This window comes from Amblyomma mixtum, chromosome 2 (assembly GCF_055824585.1).
Source record: "Amblyomma mixtum isolate Tamu chromosome 2, ASM5582458v1, whole genome shotgun sequence".
Classification (NCBI taxonomy): domain Eukaryota; kingdom Metazoa; phylum Arthropoda; class Arachnida; order Ixodida; family Ixodidae; genus Amblyomma; species Amblyomma mixtum.
The window spans coordinates 43,728,479-43,749,206 of NC_143013.1; the positions used below are offsets into that span (position 1 = coordinate 43,728,479).

The window sequence follows — 20,728 nt, forward strand, 5'->3', positions numbered from 1 at the left end:
CGCGCGGGCAAATTCCGAGGTATTCAGCCGCAAGCCCATTCAAGTGCACAAATGCCAAACATACGTGAACAGGGAGTGAAACGAACTCCCTTTTGTCTCCTCGTGGAGAAGGCGTACACAATTCTGAGATTTTACTTTTCTTTTTTGACGCCCTGTCGCGCGCATAACCCGCTGCACAGAGTGCAGCACAATAAAGGCTCTCTCATTGCTGCAGTGCAGCGATAAATCGTTCTGCACGCACTCGAACAATGACACCGGCCTATTGAAGCAGCGAGCGTGTCGCTGTGTTGCACAATTAGCCGGTATCTCCGTGTTTAATTCACAACGGATGCGAGCATGAAAACGGCCGTCCAGTGGCCGCATTCCTCTTTAACGGCCGCAACGCAGAGAGGTGTGCATTCAACCAAGTTTCGTCTTCGACTCCTTGCACTCTCTAAGCTATGCTTGCGAAAGTTTAGCGCGAGGCATCGCTGCAAGCACATCGCCATCCGTACTTCAGCGCACAAGTTGTTTGCAGCACAGTGAAAGGAAGAGCTTTCGCGTCCACTCAGCGCCAAGGAAGGCAACAAATAGTCCTTCGAATATCTGAGCAGTGTTGAGGCTGTTTTCCAAACCATTATTGCAGTAATTGAAAAAGGCAGCTCGGGACCGTGTTTTGAAAGTATAGCGAGCGTTTCGTTCACTGGTTAAATTGGCAGAGAAAGTCCGCATAGCGGAGGCCTGCTGCCATGGAGGAAGCAAAGAACTATTTCCTTCGTCCTTGCTTACTCTTTCGCTGAATGTGCGCGGAATACTGTTTTCTATCCATTAGCATAATAAAATCGAAGCAACCACCTACCTAGTTTCGCAACTTTCTGCTTAATTACGGTTCGCGAGCGAGCGTGCGTGCGTCTCTCTCTCTCTCTCTGTGCGTGCGTGTGTGTGTTTCTGGCGCTTAATTACTGAATTAAAACTGCAGGACCACAAAAAACTGCGGCCTTTCTAATCCGAAATGAATAGCCGGAAGAAGCACCGAATCCCATTATCTTATCCGCCGACAGCACTTGTCCAGGTAAATCGTTGCATATGCAGGCGCAACGTGCGTTCTTCAAGCGTAATTGTATTGTGCCCATTCGGGTTGTGCTCTCTGGTCTCGAACCTGGCCACAGAGAAACTCCACATGAGTTGTCGGGGAATAGATCACGCATTTTTCTTTTCCTTAATCGCACCTGTATTTGTTTCCCGCGCCGGTCACGGCTCACCCCCATCCTCTACGATGCACTCTCGCACTTAATGTGAGCTCCGACGTAGAAGGTGCGATATAGAAGCTCAGTTCTCGCAGCAGTGCTAGACCAGCAGTGCGGGAAATCGACGAATATAGCCGTGAATGCAAAGAATATAGTACACTGAATGTTTGTGCAAGTTTGGGTGCTTTGTGTGAAGACACATTAAATTTACTAGTAGTTTGTTCATTTCGGGCGCGTTGCAAGTCGTTTTTAGTGCGATTGTACTTTTATAGCAACTGAATAAACGCTGACCTCTTGATGCGTTCTCACAAGCCTGCAAGCGGGCTTTCTCACTCAGCGAGTCTGCCGGTGCAGCATCACGTTTCCTTGCGCTATACTGCAGGCAATCGCGGAGCCCGCAGCTCCACTTTTTGCCACAATTCGCCGAAGAAACAGCAACGTTCCCAATCAGTGCAGGGATGCACAGCCGGCCATTTCGAGTTATTCGCCAGCGCCGCCAAGTGAGGTCGCCCGCGCTGCACATCTGCAGCCCCAGCACAGGCGTTGCGCACGTGGTCAGCGCAGCTCAGTACTGCAAGGGGCAAAAGGGGGGGGGGGGGGGGGGGGGGGGGGGGGGCGTGCTTCGCCAAGGCATGCGTGCGGCAGACATTGCCACGTGCGGCAGACATTTATGCTCTTGTCGGAGGAGGAGGCGGGACGGGTGAAGGGGGGGACAGTGTTTCCCCCGTGGCCGACGGCCTGGGGTAAATATTTGGGACGCGTGACGGGCCGATTTGGGGCCCGCACGGTCGCCGTTGGGCTGGCGGAGAGAAAAACCACGCACTATCACGACGGAGGAGCCCTCGCCTCGGAGTCTGGACATACGCGTCAGCGCAGCGATGAAATCGAACCTGATGTGGCCGCTGTAGTTACATCACTACCCATAACCCAAGCTGGCCACACGTTCACCTTGCGCCTTTAAATCTCCTCGACCATCAGCTTTGAAAGTGCACCAGTGATCTCGTTTAAGAGCGATCAATTGGATCGATGCGGTGGAAATGCGTTAGCATTCTTCATTCGCTCGCCAACCTATTCCAAGTCAGCTTCTATAGCAGTTATGATTCTGTTCCAGGACTGAGTCGATTGTCTTTAATTCACCCCCCCCCCCCCCCCAATCTACCCCAATTCCGATTCCAATTTAATTCCGACTGCGCAACTATGCAAAACGTTTACACTGTTAGACCGCGGTGAATCCTCATGGCAGGTGGCTGTTTCAAACACAGGCCACCGGTGGGGCTTGTGAGAACGAGACTTCTCTTTTTGAGTAACGCGAGAGGGAATACCTCCCGCAAGCATCATTTTTGGACGTATGGTTCTTCGGGAGGCTGCATATTTTGCACGTAGTCCTGTAGTTGTCGTAGTCAACTTGTTCTTCGTCGTTTTGGTTTTTGCTGAAACATTCTTCGCCCGGAGTCTCCCTCTTCTCCCCTACAAGTGGAGGGAGGGAGGGCGAGAGAGAGAAATTCTCCTAAACCTCACCTATGAGGTGGAGGCTTCACACATACGTCGACGCCTGCATGACCCTCCTAACGTTACCACATTAAAAGATTACCGAGAGCACTTAACGAACTTACGTGCGAATTAATGTGAAAGCACTGCCATTCTATTCAAAATCTATTCCAATTCAATTATAGCTCTATTCAATTCTATTCCAATTATATTCTATTCCTTTGTAGTTGGTGCAGTTGGTGGTAGTACTAGTACTGACTATTACTGGCTAACATTTCGTATTCTCCTGCTTTTGATGACGTCACATCGTTTCGACCGATCGCGAGATTTGTAACGCCGCCACTACGTGGCCGATGCCGGGTTGTCCTGTCGATGAGCCACCTAATGACCTCGCATTCATAACCTTTTCTGTGCTTGGCATCGTCAGTTGCGCTGTGCATTTCGTCCCTTGCTTGCGGTTATGTACGTCTTCGTCGATGCAGAAGCTAATATGTACAGAGAGTACGCGCCCACGCCGCCATTCTCCTGCACACAGAGCACGGCGAAAGGCTTACCGTTAACTGCTCTTGGATGCACCGCTGACGCCAACAAAATGGCGTCCGTGACGTCAAGTGAATGCTTCCTGTACCCATGCTGCTCTTATTTATCGTTTCTTTCATGTTGCTAGCACTTGCTGTGTGCAGACTTGATCATTAAGGTGTGTCATCATAAACACATCAACGTAAAAGTGAGAATGCACGCTTAAAATGTTGTCAAAGCAAAAAAGGAAATAAGCACACAATTCAGGCCTCAATTTCCAGACCGATAACCTGTAAATGCTTATATTTCTTTTTACCTCCGGGTAGGAGACGTCCGATACACTACCGTTCGACCTTTATTGCGTGCTCTGCTGTAGTATTGATTTATATGCTTCACGCGAATGGCATCAAGAGGAGGGGAATTATCCGCACTTACTCGTCTAAAAAGATCCGAGGGCTTCGGCGCAATCACGCAAAGCAGCTGTGTACATTTCTTTCGTGCGGTCATATCATACATAGCTTGCTGACTGATTTCCCTGCCGCTGTGGCTGAGTTAATTGGGACATTCGGCTGCGGAGCCTAGGGTCGCGAGACCAATCAGATCCTGGCCGCGGTGGACAGAAAGCTTGTGCGCTGTGAGATGTGCGAGTGTACGTTGAAGAACCTCGGCTGATCAAAATAACGCGACGCCCTCTAGAACGGTTACCTCCACGATCAGCTTTCGGACGTCAAGAAGGCTAAATTCAAGAACTGATGTTCATTACCTCGAAAAAAAGTATATACTAGGCATAGTTCTTGCGCTATCTCGTTTTCTGGAAAGACATAGAGAATGAGCAGTGGAACTGTACTGCCGCAACGGGCAATTTAGGCTGCTCATCCCGCCATCACCTGAAGTCGCCACCTACAGTCTTTCACGGCTTCCCTTAAAGTTGACGTGAGCGGTGGTGCAACTCGGGTCAGCAGGAGGAATGTGCATGGAAGGGGTAGCGAGTTATGCCCATCCTTGTGCCTGTTGGAGTGCAGCACGTTAATTTGCTCAGGAAAGGGGCGAAGACGCGGACAAAATTTGCGATATGTTGCCGGGAAGTCAGTACCCTCACCCACACGCAGCTACACGCGCGCTTTTACTAAATGACAGGTCTGCACCAGCCTGACTGAACAAACAACTCCTGATGCACACTTCATGAGCACTGCGAAAGACTGCGGGCGTGGCTAATCGGATTATCGCCTCCTGCTCCCGCCTCCGCTGCTGAAGCTACGTGCTGGACAACAAAATGGCGTCCCTGACGTCACGTGAACGCCCACTATATGCAGTTCAGCTTTTGTCGCAGTAGGACGATCGCGCTGTCATGGGTGAGGTCTGCCTCTCGCAGCATCAGCCACGCGACTCCGGCGACGTTGTACTGATACAACGCAGGCTTCCTCGCACATTGGAAAGAAGGGGGAGGGAAGCTAAGTCAGCCTTCTTACTCAACAGCGGATCGAGTGTTTATCCCGTGCATATCGTCGTTTATGTGCTGCAACGACAAGGAAAGTTATTCAGGAAGCCAGGGATAAATATGCTCTCATGAGACACGACGGGAGGAGGTTAATACATCGTTGAAAACAGGGACCAAGCACCGAACATCGTGTACCAGAGCGACCTTTGTTGCTTAATGTTATGCTTTCACTCTCGTAACGCCAACGCTTAGAAGTCCAGTGTATTCAGCCACGGGCGTCGAAACGTCCATAGGTGCAGCAGTGGCCGCAGTGGTCACACTGCGAAGGAAGCGGCGGGTAATAACAAAAAGGCGTAGTAGACTGATTCGTCGAGCATCGAGAGGAACGAGGCTGCAGATAGATGCACCATGAAAAGACATCCTTGCTTACAAAAAAAAAAAAATAAAAAAAATCGCCCCTCATAGCCTGAGTCGGTTTGGGGCGTTAAACCACCATAAACCTTACTAAAGATATGGAGGTCGCATAGACATCGGCGATTCATTCGTTTTTTCGGGAAGCCCCCAACGTAAAAAGTGCGATACGAAATGTAACTTCAGAAGTTTTTCTTTCCATTATTTTTCTGTTCGCAGCCTTTACCAGCGATGCAGTAGTGGTGAGGGCGAGGCTCTTTTGCTATACCATCTAAAACTAGAAGTCACCACAGCTTATAAACATCACGCTTTATTTTGCCCGCACGGAAACTTTTAAATACAGTTTCTTTCCACGCGTAATCGAATGTTGGAATTCTTTACCTGGTGCTACTCGCTCCCTTCCTTTAGAGCTGTTTTTAGCGGCTATTGAATAGTTTTGCCTTTTTTCTTGCACTCTACTCATATTGTCTCAGCTGTTTGCCATTGTTGTGCTCCTTGTTTGTCTACATTGTTTTGTTCACCCCCCCCCCCCCCCCAATAGCCCACTAGGGATGCAGTATGTACAAATAAATAAAATAAATAAATTTAAAATGCTTTGATGGTTGGTTGGTTTATGGGGTTTAACGTCCCAAATTTAAAATGCGTCAGACTATAACCTGTCCCTGTTCGCTGCCTTTCCAGACAGTTTCTGCTCTGAACTTACCGAGGCCTGACTGAATGCCTGCTGTACGCTCCATAATACAAACTGTCAACGCGCAAGTTTACGCCGAAGAACAGCACACATATACGCAGCCACTTTAAGCCCCTCGGGTTCCCTTCCTCTGTCCCCTTCCGTTCTCGCCCACGCGATCTTCGACACAGCCAAGGCCGGCAAGCGCTATGTTGAAGTAACCCTTGACACATCCGTCCAGTAACAGTTGCATCATTACGACCTTAAAAGTAAATACACCTTGACGTATGGCCTGCAGATTCTTTTTTACACATCCAATGGCGAAGTGTAGAGGGATGTAAGGGAGAATGACAACATAGCCTCAGCGACCACAAGTCCCATTTTGGAGCTGTTCTGATAACAGGGACACGATATGCTTCGTTATCAGCATATAATTTCCTTTGAGGCGGACCAACGGCAGCGAGCCCATAGATGACGGAAGCTGCTCTACTGGAACGAAGCGCCTACGCGTCGACGCCCAGACAAGCTGTTCCTCGTGGGAGGAGGGAAGGTCGGTGCACGTGCAAACCGCGCGGACAAAGACCGCTCTCTGGGCCCGCGAAGTCGGCAGCGCTCTGGCCAGTCTCAAAGCCGCGGCGTGTTTGCTTTGGCGCCAAACACGCCGGAGGGAGTGGGAAGGGGCCTCGAACGGGCCCTCGTTCCCCCTCAATTGGGGCCGTTTAGCGCCACCGCAGCGGCTTCCGAGGGTGGTCCCGGACAAGGGGCTCGCAACGGGACCAAGGGCAGGGTTCTTGCGCTGCTTCGCTGGTCGCGAGAGTGCGCGTGTTTGCGGCGTCATTGACTCGATTACGCACACACACACACAAGGACGCACGGCTGCACACACAGCTTCCGTCGTCTATGTCTTGTGTGCGATTGCCTTGTCTGGGTTCCGTGCGTCTGCTAGCTCTTTAACATATATATGTGCTACACAAACACGCACTTTCAGGCAGCGTCACTGCTTGCTCAGATCAGTCGTCTGTTTTCACATAGACTTCGTTTCCGGCACTCTGAACGCGCTTACTGCAGGCAGGATAGCGGCCGGTCTGTGCTCCGCCGAGTCCAGAACTGCTGTGGCAGCGTGCAGATCCACGAAACTGTTTGAACCTGTTAAACGCGTATTTTCTCTCCAATATCGAGCTGTCTATTCAGGGATATTTCTGGCAGCTAGAAGGAGATCGTGTCCCTGATCAGCTAAGGCTCTGGAAGCATCCGTAAATGATGCCCGACCAAAAGCCTGAGGTGCTGTGCCCGACAGACAGGAAGTTTGCAGTTGGTTTCCGTGACATAAGGTGGCGCGACAAAACGACGTATATTGTCGTGTCCATCACTTTGCGAGTTTAGAGGTTCACTGGGCCTATAGACAGCTTTGCCGCAGACATGACTGATACCTCTGATGAAGTAATGCCTTCGTTAACTAGTGAGAAGTTCGACATGGACGGCCGCTGCTCGCTTTTTAGAGCGAAGCATTCGAAGAGCCTGCAACCGATCTGCTGTGCAACGCCTGTGGTAGGAGCCACTATTCCTCGCTTGGAACTCACGCCATCCACAAAGGCTGCCTCCACTCTGCTGCGCTTGCTTCCGACTGAGCACAGCAAATGTAAGAAGGAGATCACAGAATCCAGTTCCGGAAAACGCAGCTCTGTTTGCTTTCCGTGGAAGCCAGCACGAGGCGAGAGAAAACAAAAATAAATTTGGCGCAATCAACACGCGCTGACGTTCGGAACAGAGCGCGATTGAGCACGCTTTATGCTTACTTTGCTCTCTTGTTTTTCGCTCTCCTTTTTTCTTTGGAAACATGCGTTTTCGTTGTACCCCTCCTGAAGACAGCTGCCAGGCTGTTTCTTATCCGGTCGTTTACACATTGCGTTTAGGTTTAGGTTTATGGTTTATGGGGTTTAACGTCCCAAAGCGACTAAGGCTATAAGAGACGCCGTAGTGGAGGGCTCCGGAAATTTCGACCACCTGGGGTTCTTTAACGTGCACTGACATCGCACAGTACACGGGCCTCTAGAATTTCTCCTCCAAAGAAATTCTAGCCGCCGCGGCCGGGATCGAACACATTGCGTTTGCCTCCCGCTTCGACGCAGGACGCCCGCGGTTACCACGTTTCAGCTTCATTGCTGAGCTAGCAAACAATATCTGACCATATTGCATTGAGTTCTGTAGGTTCTCAAAACGTTCCCTTCTTTATCTACATAGTTTCTTTTTTTTTTTCATAACAGCACGTACGTATGACGCGGATAAGCAGCGGTCGGCGTAAATCGGTCCCGTTAGTTTCGATTATTTCCAACCGCGCTCTCAGAAGCCTCGCTGGCACCACTTTTCTTCTTTGCTTTGCCGGCACGTTCAAATGGGAAGTTTCATTTCTTCGGGCCCTTACCTCGCTGTTGCTGTCGACGACACGTGACAATACTGCACGCAGGAAAGGAAGCAATATGGAAGGGGCACGAGGCCGGAGCATAGTGGTCTTCACAAGTTACCCAAGCTCTGAAGTTGCCTGCTTTCCTATTTCTCTGTCTCCTGCGATACGAACATCCGACAAACACGGCACTGCTTGACCTCTGTTCATGCATACACTCGTGGATGATTTGGAAAGACGCGCTCTTATTCCTCCGCTCCGCGTCATGCGTAATGTGGTCCGAAGTGTGACCGTCGCGTGCTGGATAGAGTTTACTGGTGCGCGCGCCTTATACGTGCGAAATAAACACTGTATAATGAAGTAGGATCTCGCTTCACTTCGATCACCCGGGGGTTCAACGCTGAAGATCCCAGCACAGGAGCTTTCATGCAACCGACGCGGCTGGGATCGAACTCGCGAAGTCGGACTTAGTTTCCGAACGCGATAAACACCGAGTACCCACGACTATTAAGTGCGTGCCTGTTCGTCGTTCTTCCCTTATATATTTACGAATAAGCTTCTAGATTACCATGTAGCGCCCATAGGTTGCACCCATGCACTACTAATCTCGCAGTCCCAATCACCATGGCGAAAACACTACGGTGATAATAAAAACATTCAGCATAGGTTATGCCGTCTATACCGTCACCGCTTACCGCGGATGCGAGCCGCCAATGCGTGCGAATTGGTGGCTAGTGGCCACGGTAAGCGGTGACAGTATACTACACTCAGTATGCGCTCTGCTAAAACTTTAAATAACCACAATCAGTAATGTCTTTGATGTAGAAATCAGCACGCGATTTCGCGCGTTACATTTTTTAACGATGCTAAATTAAGGCGCGCAGCTGCTCTCTTGCTCCCCGACGCGTCCTTGCAGGAAAAGAGCGAAATGACCGAACTATACCGGAGACAAAAGCTAACGACGAACGACACCTGGCGACCTCCGACGGCGGACAGGGAAGGAAGCGCGGCTGTTTCATAATTTCGCCGGGGCCCAGGTGGCCGCTGCGACGAACGAGGAAGACAACAGTATTACGTATAGACGGCGACCCACATATAAAATAGATCGGAAAGTCTTCCGCGATATCGGCCCCACGCGTGTACAGCGCCACGCTCTATCGACGGTCGTTCGACTTCCTCGTGTGCAACGCGCGCGTAACAGCGCAGGGGAAAGCGATTACGTATAAATGGGCAGTTTAGGGTTCACTTCGATTTGATTTGTACCTTTTTTACTGTAATCGGTTACGGTGCAGACCATACGCGAAGAAATGGAAACGCTGCGGAGAAATGACGTTTAAAAGAGTAAGCATTTTCGTTTACGGGGATCCCAAAGAGGAAACGAGAGTAGTTTCGTGTGTATTAAAGGAAACGAAACAACGCCTTGTTGTCGTTCAATAACCGACCGTCGAATGGATAAATGGGGCATGAAGCGTAACCCTCACCGTTTGCTCGGTAAGCCAAATCGGTCACAACGTAAGCTGCGGCTTGGAACAACGAAAATAAAGCTACGCGAAGCAGAGCAGCTGGCGATTTTGTGCTGTACAGAGTTCCAGCAGACGTGGTGTCGTACCGGTGCAGTTTTCCCGTACAGATATAACCGCCTATCAAAATTTGACAGGGAAAGTCAAAGCAACGCACTAAAAATCATGATTCGCAAACGTTGGATACTGACTTGCATAGCCATATTCTGGGCAGTCCCGTTATCGTGTCTTTCCCGATTAAAAAAAATAATAATAAGCGAGAAAAAGACAAGACGCTCTCTGCTGCTCTATTGCATCATGGCTAAACGAAAATGAAAGGACCAGAATTGTCGTCCTTAATTATAAATTAAGATCTTTACATCACCTTCTCACAGTCTCGGTAAACCGGAAATGAACCGTTGCTTGTATTTTCTGCTCATTATCCTGCATTCTCACGCGTTGATCTGTTTTGTATTAACGCGGTACGTTTCAGTTCTGTTTTAAAGTGTTACATGTTCCCCTCTACAGTGCACCGTAGTGAGCTAGGATGTGTAGAATAATAATAATAAAAAAATAAATACTTGAACAGAAAATGTCACGTATGCTTTTACTGATGAAAAACAAATACAAAAACGTACGCAGTGGATTCTACTCCTCCAGGAAATAGTTTATATTACGACATAGACTTTCTGCCTTTGTCTCGCTTTCACGTGCCCAATTTATCATTAGCCTCAGTAATCAGTCAGGAAGTACCCGTCGCCCCACCCAATTACGGCGTTAGCGAGAAACCGCTTCGTGACGCAATCACACAGCCTGTTACCGACCATGCGTCATGCACTTGCCACACTCTGATTCAAGATCGCTGGGCGGTCTATCAGCGAGCAACTGCGCTGCAACGCCTCCGATAATGCGAGCAGTTCCTGCAGTGCGACGGGTGTGCGTTTCTTTTTTTTTTTTTTTACGTTTAGCAAACTAACTGAAGGAAAAGCAATAACATCTGAGAGGCGGTGCTAATCTTATCAAGCCACTCATGCGCTTCTCACACTGTCACCCGCTTCCAACGTCTACGACTCATCCACCTCACCCCGCCTCTTTGTTGACCGCAGTCCAGAACTGGAAGGCGAGTCCGATACCCGCATTTACACTAGAAACCTCTTAATATAAGATCAGAGCCCTTACAGGTTTGAGGCACCGAAGAAAACAGCTCGTCACTCTGTAAAGACATATCCCAGTTAATATTACAAGACATTAGAGAGTGTTCGCATAGCAAAGGCTCTCTTGCGCGTACGTCTATGTTCTAGTACACCTCCGCTACGCTAAAAACCTGCATTTGAATGCGCGACGAATTGTGGTGAAAACATTTTGTTCGGACTTGCGGTTAAAATGTTCCCCAGGAAACATTTCCTTTGGAAAAACCTGCGGAGGTAATGTGGAAAAGCACTTTCTCCGGCTCGGAGCGCCGCCAACATGCGCAGTAGCTTTCACAGCCAAGAGTGCACGCTCCCTCCCACACGACCGGCTGTCCTCCCGCCTGTTTGCATCGTCGAAGCCACCCTTCTTCCCCCTCATCAGCGACAGCTCCGCCAGTCATTGGATCCACTTAGTGCGACGCGTGAAGTTCGCTCGAGAGCCTTTAACGAGATCACACGCTCTGCTCAGCGCAACATCCTCCCTCGATGAGCGCGGCCCGAGCGGCGTTGCAAAACAGCGGCAGTGGCAAACGCTGACGCAGCCAAGCTTCCGTCATCTACTGGGACGGGAGGTCGCGGTCGTGCATAACAGTGCTATAGATTGCTTGGAGTTGGCGGCCGACGCGTCTGCACTACGACATCCTGTCTGCTGAACATCGGACCACGTGATGATCGCAGACAGTGCTCGAAGACGACTACCAGTTTTCATTATTTGATCGAGCGTAACGAGTTCGTTGGGTAGAATGTGCCGTGCTAAATTGGCAAACGCGTCTTAAAGAAAAAATAATAAACACGGTCGCTCGCTTCATTACTAAAGTTAAGTAGCGCGTTCTCCTTCTGTAACGAAAAGTTTGTTGTTTCATTACCGAGGCTGGAAGAGGTCCCGACACAGCATACGATTATTAAGGACGGTGCCTATGTTGGCTAATGGGCGCCTGATGAGGAATAGCTTCGCTAGCAATTTCAAACGACCTCCCACACATGATGAATTCTCCCTGGTTAACGCGCGCTTACTTTGTGCGCGTTTGTGGGTACTGAAAGCGCGAAAGAAAATAAGAAGAGGCAGAACAAGAAAGGGGAAGGAACTCGGAGGACTCACCCTGCGTTCGTTTGGGCGTCATTTGTTGGTGGCGGCTTCGGTTGGAACCCTGCGTGAAAGATGCAAGACGGAGCCAAGTTAGCACGCGAGTTAAAACGCACTGAGTAAAACAAACAGTAAAATCACGCATATGCCCCGTCCGTTCGCTCTTACTTTGCTTGAAGCATCACTAGTTATTATTATTTTTTTTATTTGATACCTCAAAGGCCCCAAAGGCCTCAAAGGCCCCTCATTACATGAGGGATGGGCATGACAGTTAAACAACTATGGTCTTGATAGCGTTCTTAAAATGGATGGCGTTGATGTGATGCACGGCGTCCTGTGGTAGATCATTCCAGTCCCGGGATGACGTGACGAAAAAAGATCGGGAATGAGCGGTAGTTCTTGCGGTGGGGGCGTAGACGGCCTTATGGTGGTTAATACGGCTTGAGAGGCGATAAGCAGGTGATATGACTGATTCTCCTAAAGATGAATGATAAAACATATGAAAGAGGCACAATCGAGAAATTTTTCGTCGCGTTTCAAGGCTGGGTAAGTTAGTTCTAGATTTTTAAGCAGACACACTAGTGTAGTACGAATAGTCAGAATAAATGAAGCGGATAGCTCGATTTTGTATTTTTTCTAAGGTTAAAGAGAGGTTTGACTGGTGAGGATCCCATATTGCCGAAGCATATTCTAGTTTAGGACGGACAAACGTTATGTATGCTAATGATTTGATGGATGGGGTGGCAAATCGTAGATTGCGCCGTATGAAACCAATGCGACATGTGTGTAACTGATGGCCATTATTATTATTATTATTATTATTATTATTATTATTATTATTATTATTATTATTATTATTATTATTATTATTATTATTATTATTATTATTATTTGTAATGACGCAAGGGCATTTGCACCCACAGAGAGCCGCGAAATAAGGTGTTTTCATCCACTCATGGTGGGGTCAAAGAACAATTGCCCAAGCATCTAACCCTACAGAAGCCCAGCAACAGACCAGGGGAAAGCTTGCACCCATTGTGTGATCGGTAGGAACCCGGCGGCACTGGGAATCGAACCCCGCACCTCACTCTCACACGCAAGGTGGATGCTCAAACCACTAGGACACCGCTGCAGTCGGACACACGTTATAACCGCCGCGGTGTCTCAGTGGTTATGGTGCTCGGCTACTGACCCGAAAGACGCGGGTTCGATCCAGGCCGCGGCGGTCGCATTTCGATAGAGGCGAAATGCTACAGGTGCAATGTGTGATATTTTCAGAGCCCTTCACTACGGCGTCCCTCATAGCCTGAGCCGCTTTGGCACGTTAAACGCTTATAACATATACTCCTCTAAAAAACTCCGTCACGCGTGATAAGTGAAAACCTTGGGACGTCATCACAACCTGCCAACCGTGGCAGGTGGTGACCTGCCAATCGGATCGTGAGCAAACTGCCCAACGTGGCAGGTGGCAATTAACTTGTAGTGAGAGGTTCCTCGGGAAGAACAGCCTTGGTCTCACAAGCCTCATCGGCAGCTGTGTTTGAAGCAGCCACCTGACGGTGCAGTGGCGCATCGCTTAACCCCCGCACTACTGCGCTAGGAGGGATATGAGGACTCTAGGCGATATATGAATGTAGAGAATGACCAGTTCCGCATATATGGGCATTAGCCACAACAGAATAAGCAGCAACAGAAAATTCCAACGCATTCAAACGATCCACCGAGAACCGCCGAAGTTTTTTTTACCGTTGCCTGTCTATTATATGATTGAAACAGAGCAAGGCCGAAAGCCAAAGAAGAGAGCAGATAAAGAAGGAAACGGACAACAAAGCGCTGAACTAACAACATACATTTATTTGGCACGCTGCACGTATAAATACATTTAGGCACCAAAATAGAAAACAAAGCAAAGAGCTCATTCATGCACTCGGATTCTGCACGCCAACACAAGCTAAAATGTGCAATTCAGGAAGCGAAGTTCTTTTTGAGATAAAGATACTGATGGAGCGCTTACACATGCGTCACCATACTTCTTGATATTCGAAGCCTCGATTATTTCATGGCACATCTTATCTCTGTTCCCATCCACAACTCCGCAAAAATTAAACTGTGGGGTGAAATCGCACCCACGGAAATGCATGCTGAGGTTACGGGACTCTTTATTATCAACATTGTTGATAAAGAGTCCCGTAACCTCAGCATGCATTGCCGTGAGTGCGATTTGAGATCTTTATCTCAAAAATACCTTCGCTTCCTGAATTGCACATCTTAGCCTGTGTTGGCGTGCAGAATCCGAGTGCATGAATGAGCTCTTTGCTTTGTTTTCTATTTTGGTGCCTAAATGTATTTATACGTGCAGCGTGCCAAATAAATGTCAGTTGTTAGTTCAGCGCTTTGTTGTCCGTTTCCTTCTTTCTCCGCTCTCTTCTTTGGCCTTCGGCCTTGCGCTGTTTCAATCATACAATGCATAACCAACTCGCCCATCAGTTCGTGCTTTCTGTCTATTATGTTCCCTTATGTGTGCAGTCAAGTGTTCATGCTTTGTCCTCCACCGCAGCCAACAATAATGCTATCAATACGATAAAAGCAGGTATCACCGTTATAATTGGGTGTTAAAAATAAAACAGAACCGTATAGTGGCGGCCCCTTGCAAGGGCGCACCTATCTTATCTCAGCCATCTCAAAGGGTTTCCGACTCTGTGGCAGCGCAGCCGCTTGGCTAGCGGCGCGGTGAGTCAATTGGCCGCGTGATGGCGGCCTTGACGACCTTGACACAGCAAACGTCTCGTATGCGCAGTATCATACAAACGCGCATAAACAACAAAAAAGGAAGCTCGCGCGTGAGTGAGCCCGCACGCACCCGCAAGCAAAGTGAGACAAATGTGCTCAACTCGCTATCAGGCAGCCATTGAAAGATTCAGCCAATTTATTCCCTCAGCCTCGAACGCGTGCCTAAACTAATCAGTGTAGCAGGTGTGGGGCACACAGACCGCGTGTCTACGGTGTAACGCTGAAAACTTTACTACGGCAACACAAACTCGGCGAAAAACAATCAAAAAGAAAACAAGTAATCCGCCTACTTGTTTCAGCGATATTCTTAATCAGGGATCCTTCATCAGGCTTCCAGATGTCACAGGCAGCAGCGCGGAACGCGATAAGTATGGCGCAGGCCGACCTTAACGCGGTGGAGCGCGCCGAGCTTGCGCCCGCTCCTTGCACTTTCCTGCACTGCTCGTGCCAGCGCGCGCCCAGCCGTTTATCGAAATTCCCGTGGCGGCGCCAAACGCAGATTGGCCCTGAGATTGCGGGGACACCGATCAAGCGCGCCGCTCGCGTGGCGCACCACCGACGCTCTCTCTATACCCTTGCAAACAAACGCAGACCCAGGCCCTCGTCTTCTGACGATAAAGAAACCGAAGATAACGCCAAATAAAAGTGTGTGCCGTTGAACGACGGCGTTATCAGAAAGCGACTGCCAACGGCTTTCAGGGCAAGTTTTAAGCGCTGGTTGCAAGCGCGTGTTCGGTTTTGATATCTCCTAAAGCGTGTCACCTAGCATGGCGTACATGAGCAGCGTGCGCTCCTATCATTGAATATGGGCCGTATTCATCTGCAATCAATAGGACCGTCATTAGGCGTTAGTTAGACTGCGCAGGAAGCGATAGAGCAAATTATAAGGCGGAATGTCGCACGCACGGTGAAGCCTTTATGTTCCGTGTTCTGGTTTTGTTTTGGAGATAGGCAGAGAGAACCGTCTGCTTTGAGACAGCGGAAGAACTATCTATTGTGCGAGCGTATGTGTTACGTAATGTGCATGTGTATGTATGAATGTGTGTACGTTGAGTCTGAGTCACCCTTGTATAGAGAGCTCGAGCGGCGCACTTCCCTTTATAAGATCTGACACGTCATCACAGCTCCTAGCTTTCAATGACAACACTTGCGCCATGGATATGCAAATAAGGTAAGCAAGCACGAGCACGTTGCCCATCGACCATGGCCTGCTTTCTAATTTCAGCTTTTATTTCGTTACGCCCACCGCTCGAGCGCTCAACACAAGGGTGACGCTGACTGCACATGTATGTATGTATGTATGTATGTATGTATGTATGTATGTATGTATGTATGTATGTATGTATGTATGTATGTATGTATGTATGTATGTATGTATGTATGTATGTATGTATGTATGTATGTATGTATGTGTGTGTGTGTGTGTGTGTGTGTGTGTGTGTGTGTGTGTGTATGTATGTTGGTTGGTTGGTTGGTTGGTTTATGAGGTTTAACGTCCCAAAGCGACTAAGGCTATGAGAGACGCCGTAGTGGAGGGCTCCGGAAATTTCGGCCACCTGGGGTTCTTTAACGTGCACTGACATCGCACAGTACACGGGCCTCGAATTTCTCCTCCAAAGAAATTCAACCGCCGCGGCCGGGATCGAACCCGCGTCTTTCGGGTCAGCAGCCGAGCACCATAACCACTGAGCCACCGCGGCGGCGTATGTATGTATGTATGTATGTATGTATGTATGTATGTATGTATGTATGTATGTATGTATGTATGTATGCATGCATGTATGTATGTATGTATGTATGTATGTATGTATGTATGTATGTATGTATGTATGTATGTATGTATGTATGTATGTATGTATGTATGTATGTATGTATGTTGGTTTATGGGGTTTAACGTCCCAAAGCGACTAAGGCTATGAGAGACGCCGTAGTGGAGGGCTCTGGAAATTTCGACCACCTGGGGTTCTTTAACGTGCACTGACATCGCACAGTACACGGGCCTCGAATTTCTCCTCCAAAGAAATTCAACCGCCGCGCGTCTTTCGGGCCAGCAGCCGAGCACCATAGCCACTGAGCCACCGCGGTATGTATGTATGTATGTATGTATGTATGTATGTATGTATGTATGTATGTATGTATGTATGTATGTATGCATGCATGTATGTATGTATGTATGTATGTACGTACGTACGTACGTACGTACGTATGTATGTAGAAGCCGCCGCGGTGGCTTAGTGGCTATGGTGCTCGGCTGCTGGCCCGAAAGACTCGGGTTCGATCCCGGCCGCGGCGGCTGGATTTCTTGCGTGTGAAGCCCTGACGGTATTAGGTTATTCTGAAAAGGCATTCTTGTAATTAGAACATCATTTTGTTCTAAAAACCGATATAATCGCAGACACCTTCATGCACTACAGGAAGCAAAATTTTTTTTTTCTAGAAATAAACTGTGGCTTTATATGGCGATAAATATTGGTTGCTATAGTGTAAAAGTGTGATATTGTCTTCCCACCAAGGTCAAGCGCAAGTTTGCGTTCGGGAAGAAATGTTACACGAAAATATGAAATATATTTTTCGTTCACTACTGTGTGTGTGTGTGTGTGTGTGTGTGTGTGTGTGAGTGTGAGTGTGTGTGTGTGTGTGTGTGTGTGTGTGTGTGTGTGTGTGTGTGTGTGTGTGTGAGTGTGAGTGTGAGTGTGAGTGTGAGTGTGCGTGCGTGCGTGCGTGCGCGTGCGTGCGTGCGTGCTGTGGGGACGCCTTCGTCCCCTGCGTTCACTTTCCCGCACTGCACCCCACTGTTGTTAGCTGCCCCCGAAAAGCACTCCCTTTAGTTTGGTTACTCTAGCTAACAGGGGAGGGCGCTCGCGTCGCAGCGACAGCAGCGCCACGGATGGCGTGTTTGGCCGCTCGCGCGCGGGGGAAGGCTAGCTCTCTTCTGCTCCGCATCGGGAAGCGTGTTGGACGTTCACGCGCAAAGCTCCGCTCTTGGCCGCGGGCGTCCTCGTGTGGAAACTTCTTCCCCTCAGCTCGTTCCGTCGGGCCTCGGAGTTTATCCCTTTGCCCTACCGTGGGCGGACGCTCGCTCGTAGCCGTGCTGGTGAGTCGGACATCCTAGATTCCTCAGTGTATTTTGTTGCCAGCCGGCGTTATTGTTGCTATAGCAATAAATGCCTTGTTTGTGTCAGCCATTGTGTCGTTCCTTTGTTCCCGTAGAGCACGGCCCGCCGTGGTCGGCGTGCGCTCAGTAGCGTACGCGACCACGGGGTGGGGTCCGCGCGGTTTTGAACTGGCTCAGCCGCGCTTAAACGGGGAGAACGGATTTATCTCCCCCTTTTAAACCCCACATCTGGCAGCCCAACGTGGGGCCTGCTCTTGGAACATTGGACGACAGTCTGTTCGGTTCGAGGAACGCTCTTTGTCCGGACTTGACAAGTGCTAGGCCTAGAGTGAATTTTGATCGCTAGGACCTGCGGCATGCTTTCTTGAGTGCGAGGTGTATTGCGCTGCAGCATGTTTGAACTTTTCGACATGCTCAGCATGTTTATTTTGTGAAGTTTTCTTCCTGGAGTTTCTTCAAGAACCACTTGGTCCGCATCGAGGGAGCGCGAGGCCTAGCGCCCGCGGAGTTGCCGAGCCCGAAGCGAGTGAGTACGGAAGCCGCGTGGGTGGTCCGAGTTTTCTGTATATATTTTCTCGCTGTCTCTTTTTCGACTCTGGGAGTCGCGGCTCTGGGAGCCGGGTGGCCTGGGGCCACGGGTGCAGTTACGAGCTCGCTGGTATTGCAGCTCGGCACCGGGCGTTCCGACACCGTCCGATACGGTGGGCGCCGATCACTCAGCAGCTGCTTTGTGCAGTGAGCGGGGAGGACCACCCCACAACGCTGATGTCTCCTCGCGGCTGCGCGCACGAAACCCGTTTCGGGTCTTTCTTTTGTTGGGGGTCATCGACCGCCACTATGGTAGTGAGGCCTAAGGCTATTCATAGCTGCCTGCGCCATGTCAAAAGTGACACGACCACCGGACCGTGGTATTGAGAGGGGGCGCACTTTGCTGGCCCACCCGTTTTTTTTAACCTCGCATGAACCGAGCATTCTCGTTCAACTCAAGAAAGGGCTTTGTTCACTCGAACTTTGCGTTGCACAGCCGCCCGACACGTTTTGCTAGCGAGTTGAGCATTGAGCCACCAGGCCTTTGTGTACGCCGTTTCCCCTCCCGTGACCTACGTTAAAGGCATGCGGAGTGTGTTTCGGAAATTTTACAGATCTGGAGCCACTGCGGCTTGCTGTCCTGTGCACATCGTCTCGCTGCCGCCTGCTGCGACGGAGCGGCCTGTATCCTGTTCGCCGCATCCATCCGGGCCAGCCGTGGCGAGACCAGACAGCAGCCACCTCAGGCTGCTGTTGCCCTGGCGACTACTGCGGAATCTTGGACTGCAGTGGTCAACCGGCCCTCCTCTTCGCGGGCCTGCGGGCACATATTCCGCGGGCCATGCGAGTCGTCCCAGCGGAGACCTTCACGCCGCCTTCGGAATACCGCGGAAGACTGCGTGCACTCTGTCGGCGTGACCTCCGCTGCACGACCTGCCTCAAGTGCATGAAGACCAGGAGACTCCTCCATAGCATGTAACTTGCAGGCGCGTGGGTCTATTTAAGGTTGGGGGGATGTGGGGACGCCTTCGTCCCCTGCGTTCACTTTCCCGCACTGCACCCCACTGTTGTTAGCTGCCCCCGAAAAGCACTCCCTTTAGTTTGGTTACTCTAGCTAACAGGGGAGGGCGCTCGCGTCGCAGCGACAGCAGCGCCACGGATGGCGTGTTTGGCCGCTCGCGCGCGGGGGAAGGCTAGCTCTCTTCTGCTCCGCATCGGGAAGCGTGTTGGACGTTCACGCGCAAAGCTCCGCTCTTGGCCGCGGGCGTCCTCGTGTGGAAACTTCTTCCCCTCAGCTCGTTCCGTCGGGCCTCGGAGTTTATCCCTTTGCCCTACCGTGGGCGGACGTTCGCTCGTAGCCGTGCTGGTGAGTCGGACATCCTAGATTCCTCAGTGTATTTTGTTGCTAGCCGGCGTTATTGTTGCTATAGCAATAAATGCCTTGTTTGTGTCAGCCATTGTGTCGTTCCTTTGTTCCCGTAGAGCACGGCCCGCCGTGGTCGGCGTGCGCTTAAACGGGGAGAACGGATTTATCTCCCCCTTTTAAACCCCACAGTGCGTGTGTGCGCGCGCCCGCGCGCGCCTGGACTTACGTTCACACACCGATGCAATCGCGTCTCTACATCACCCCATGTCGATGGTCACAATTGTGGGCACAGCATGCACGGGCAAACGTCGGCCCATTTTTTTTTAAATCTCACTCATCAACGTTTTCGATATGGTCCCGTTACAAGCCAGGAGAATCGCGAGAGATAACCGAAGATAACGAAAACGAAGGCAAGAGGCGCTGCGGGATTGAAGGACACTACGCAGCAGCGCCCTACGCATACGAAATGTGATTTCGAGGGGTCGGCACCTGCAGATCGAGTTCCGGAGGCAAAGTGCCACAAAAATAGACTCAGCCATAGCCGCCGTGCAGAGCTGGACACGAACGACTACGCTGAGAGAGGAGGAGAGCGGGCGGGGGAGAGGCAACCACCAGAGGAGGGCGTATGCCTTGGTACTCGGCCAAGAAATTCTCGAGGAAAGCAAGCGCCGTTCATTCTGTCTTCGATGGCAACTAGGCGAACCGCAGAGACGGAAAAAAGTAATCTCCAAGCCGTACAGTTCTCTTGACACCACATTCCGGCACGAAAATTGCGTGCAGCGCCGTGGAACGCATGTAGTGCATATATATCTGACGCCGGCCAATCCGTAGGGGCAATCGGTTTCGAACACCGCTCCGCTATGCTGCACTGTGCCGTGTGCTCACTATAGTACATGGAGCTTATATGTTCCTGCGCGCAACATGTAGGCGCCTTATGTGTTCACTGTTCAGATCTATGAATCGTGCAAAATGTAGAACGTCCGTGTGAGCGAGTGAGTGAGAC

The 20,728-nt window shown here is 50.2% G+C and overlaps 1 protein-coding gene across 3 annotated transcripts in view; it reads right to left on the reverse strand.

Moving 5' to 3' along the window:
- Positions 1-20,728, reverse strand: part of LOC149359160 (protein FAM107B) — a 187,927-nt gene that overhangs the window by 67,651 nt on the left and 99,548 nt on the right. For all 3 annotated transcript variants that reach the window (XM_089571405.1, XM_089571406.1, XM_089571404.1), the window contains one exon: positions 11,942-11,990. In XM_089571405.1, coding sequence (XP_089427531.1) covers positions 11,942-11,990 — 49 coding nt within the window. The remainder of the gene's footprint in view (positions 1-11,941; positions 11,991-20,728) is intronic.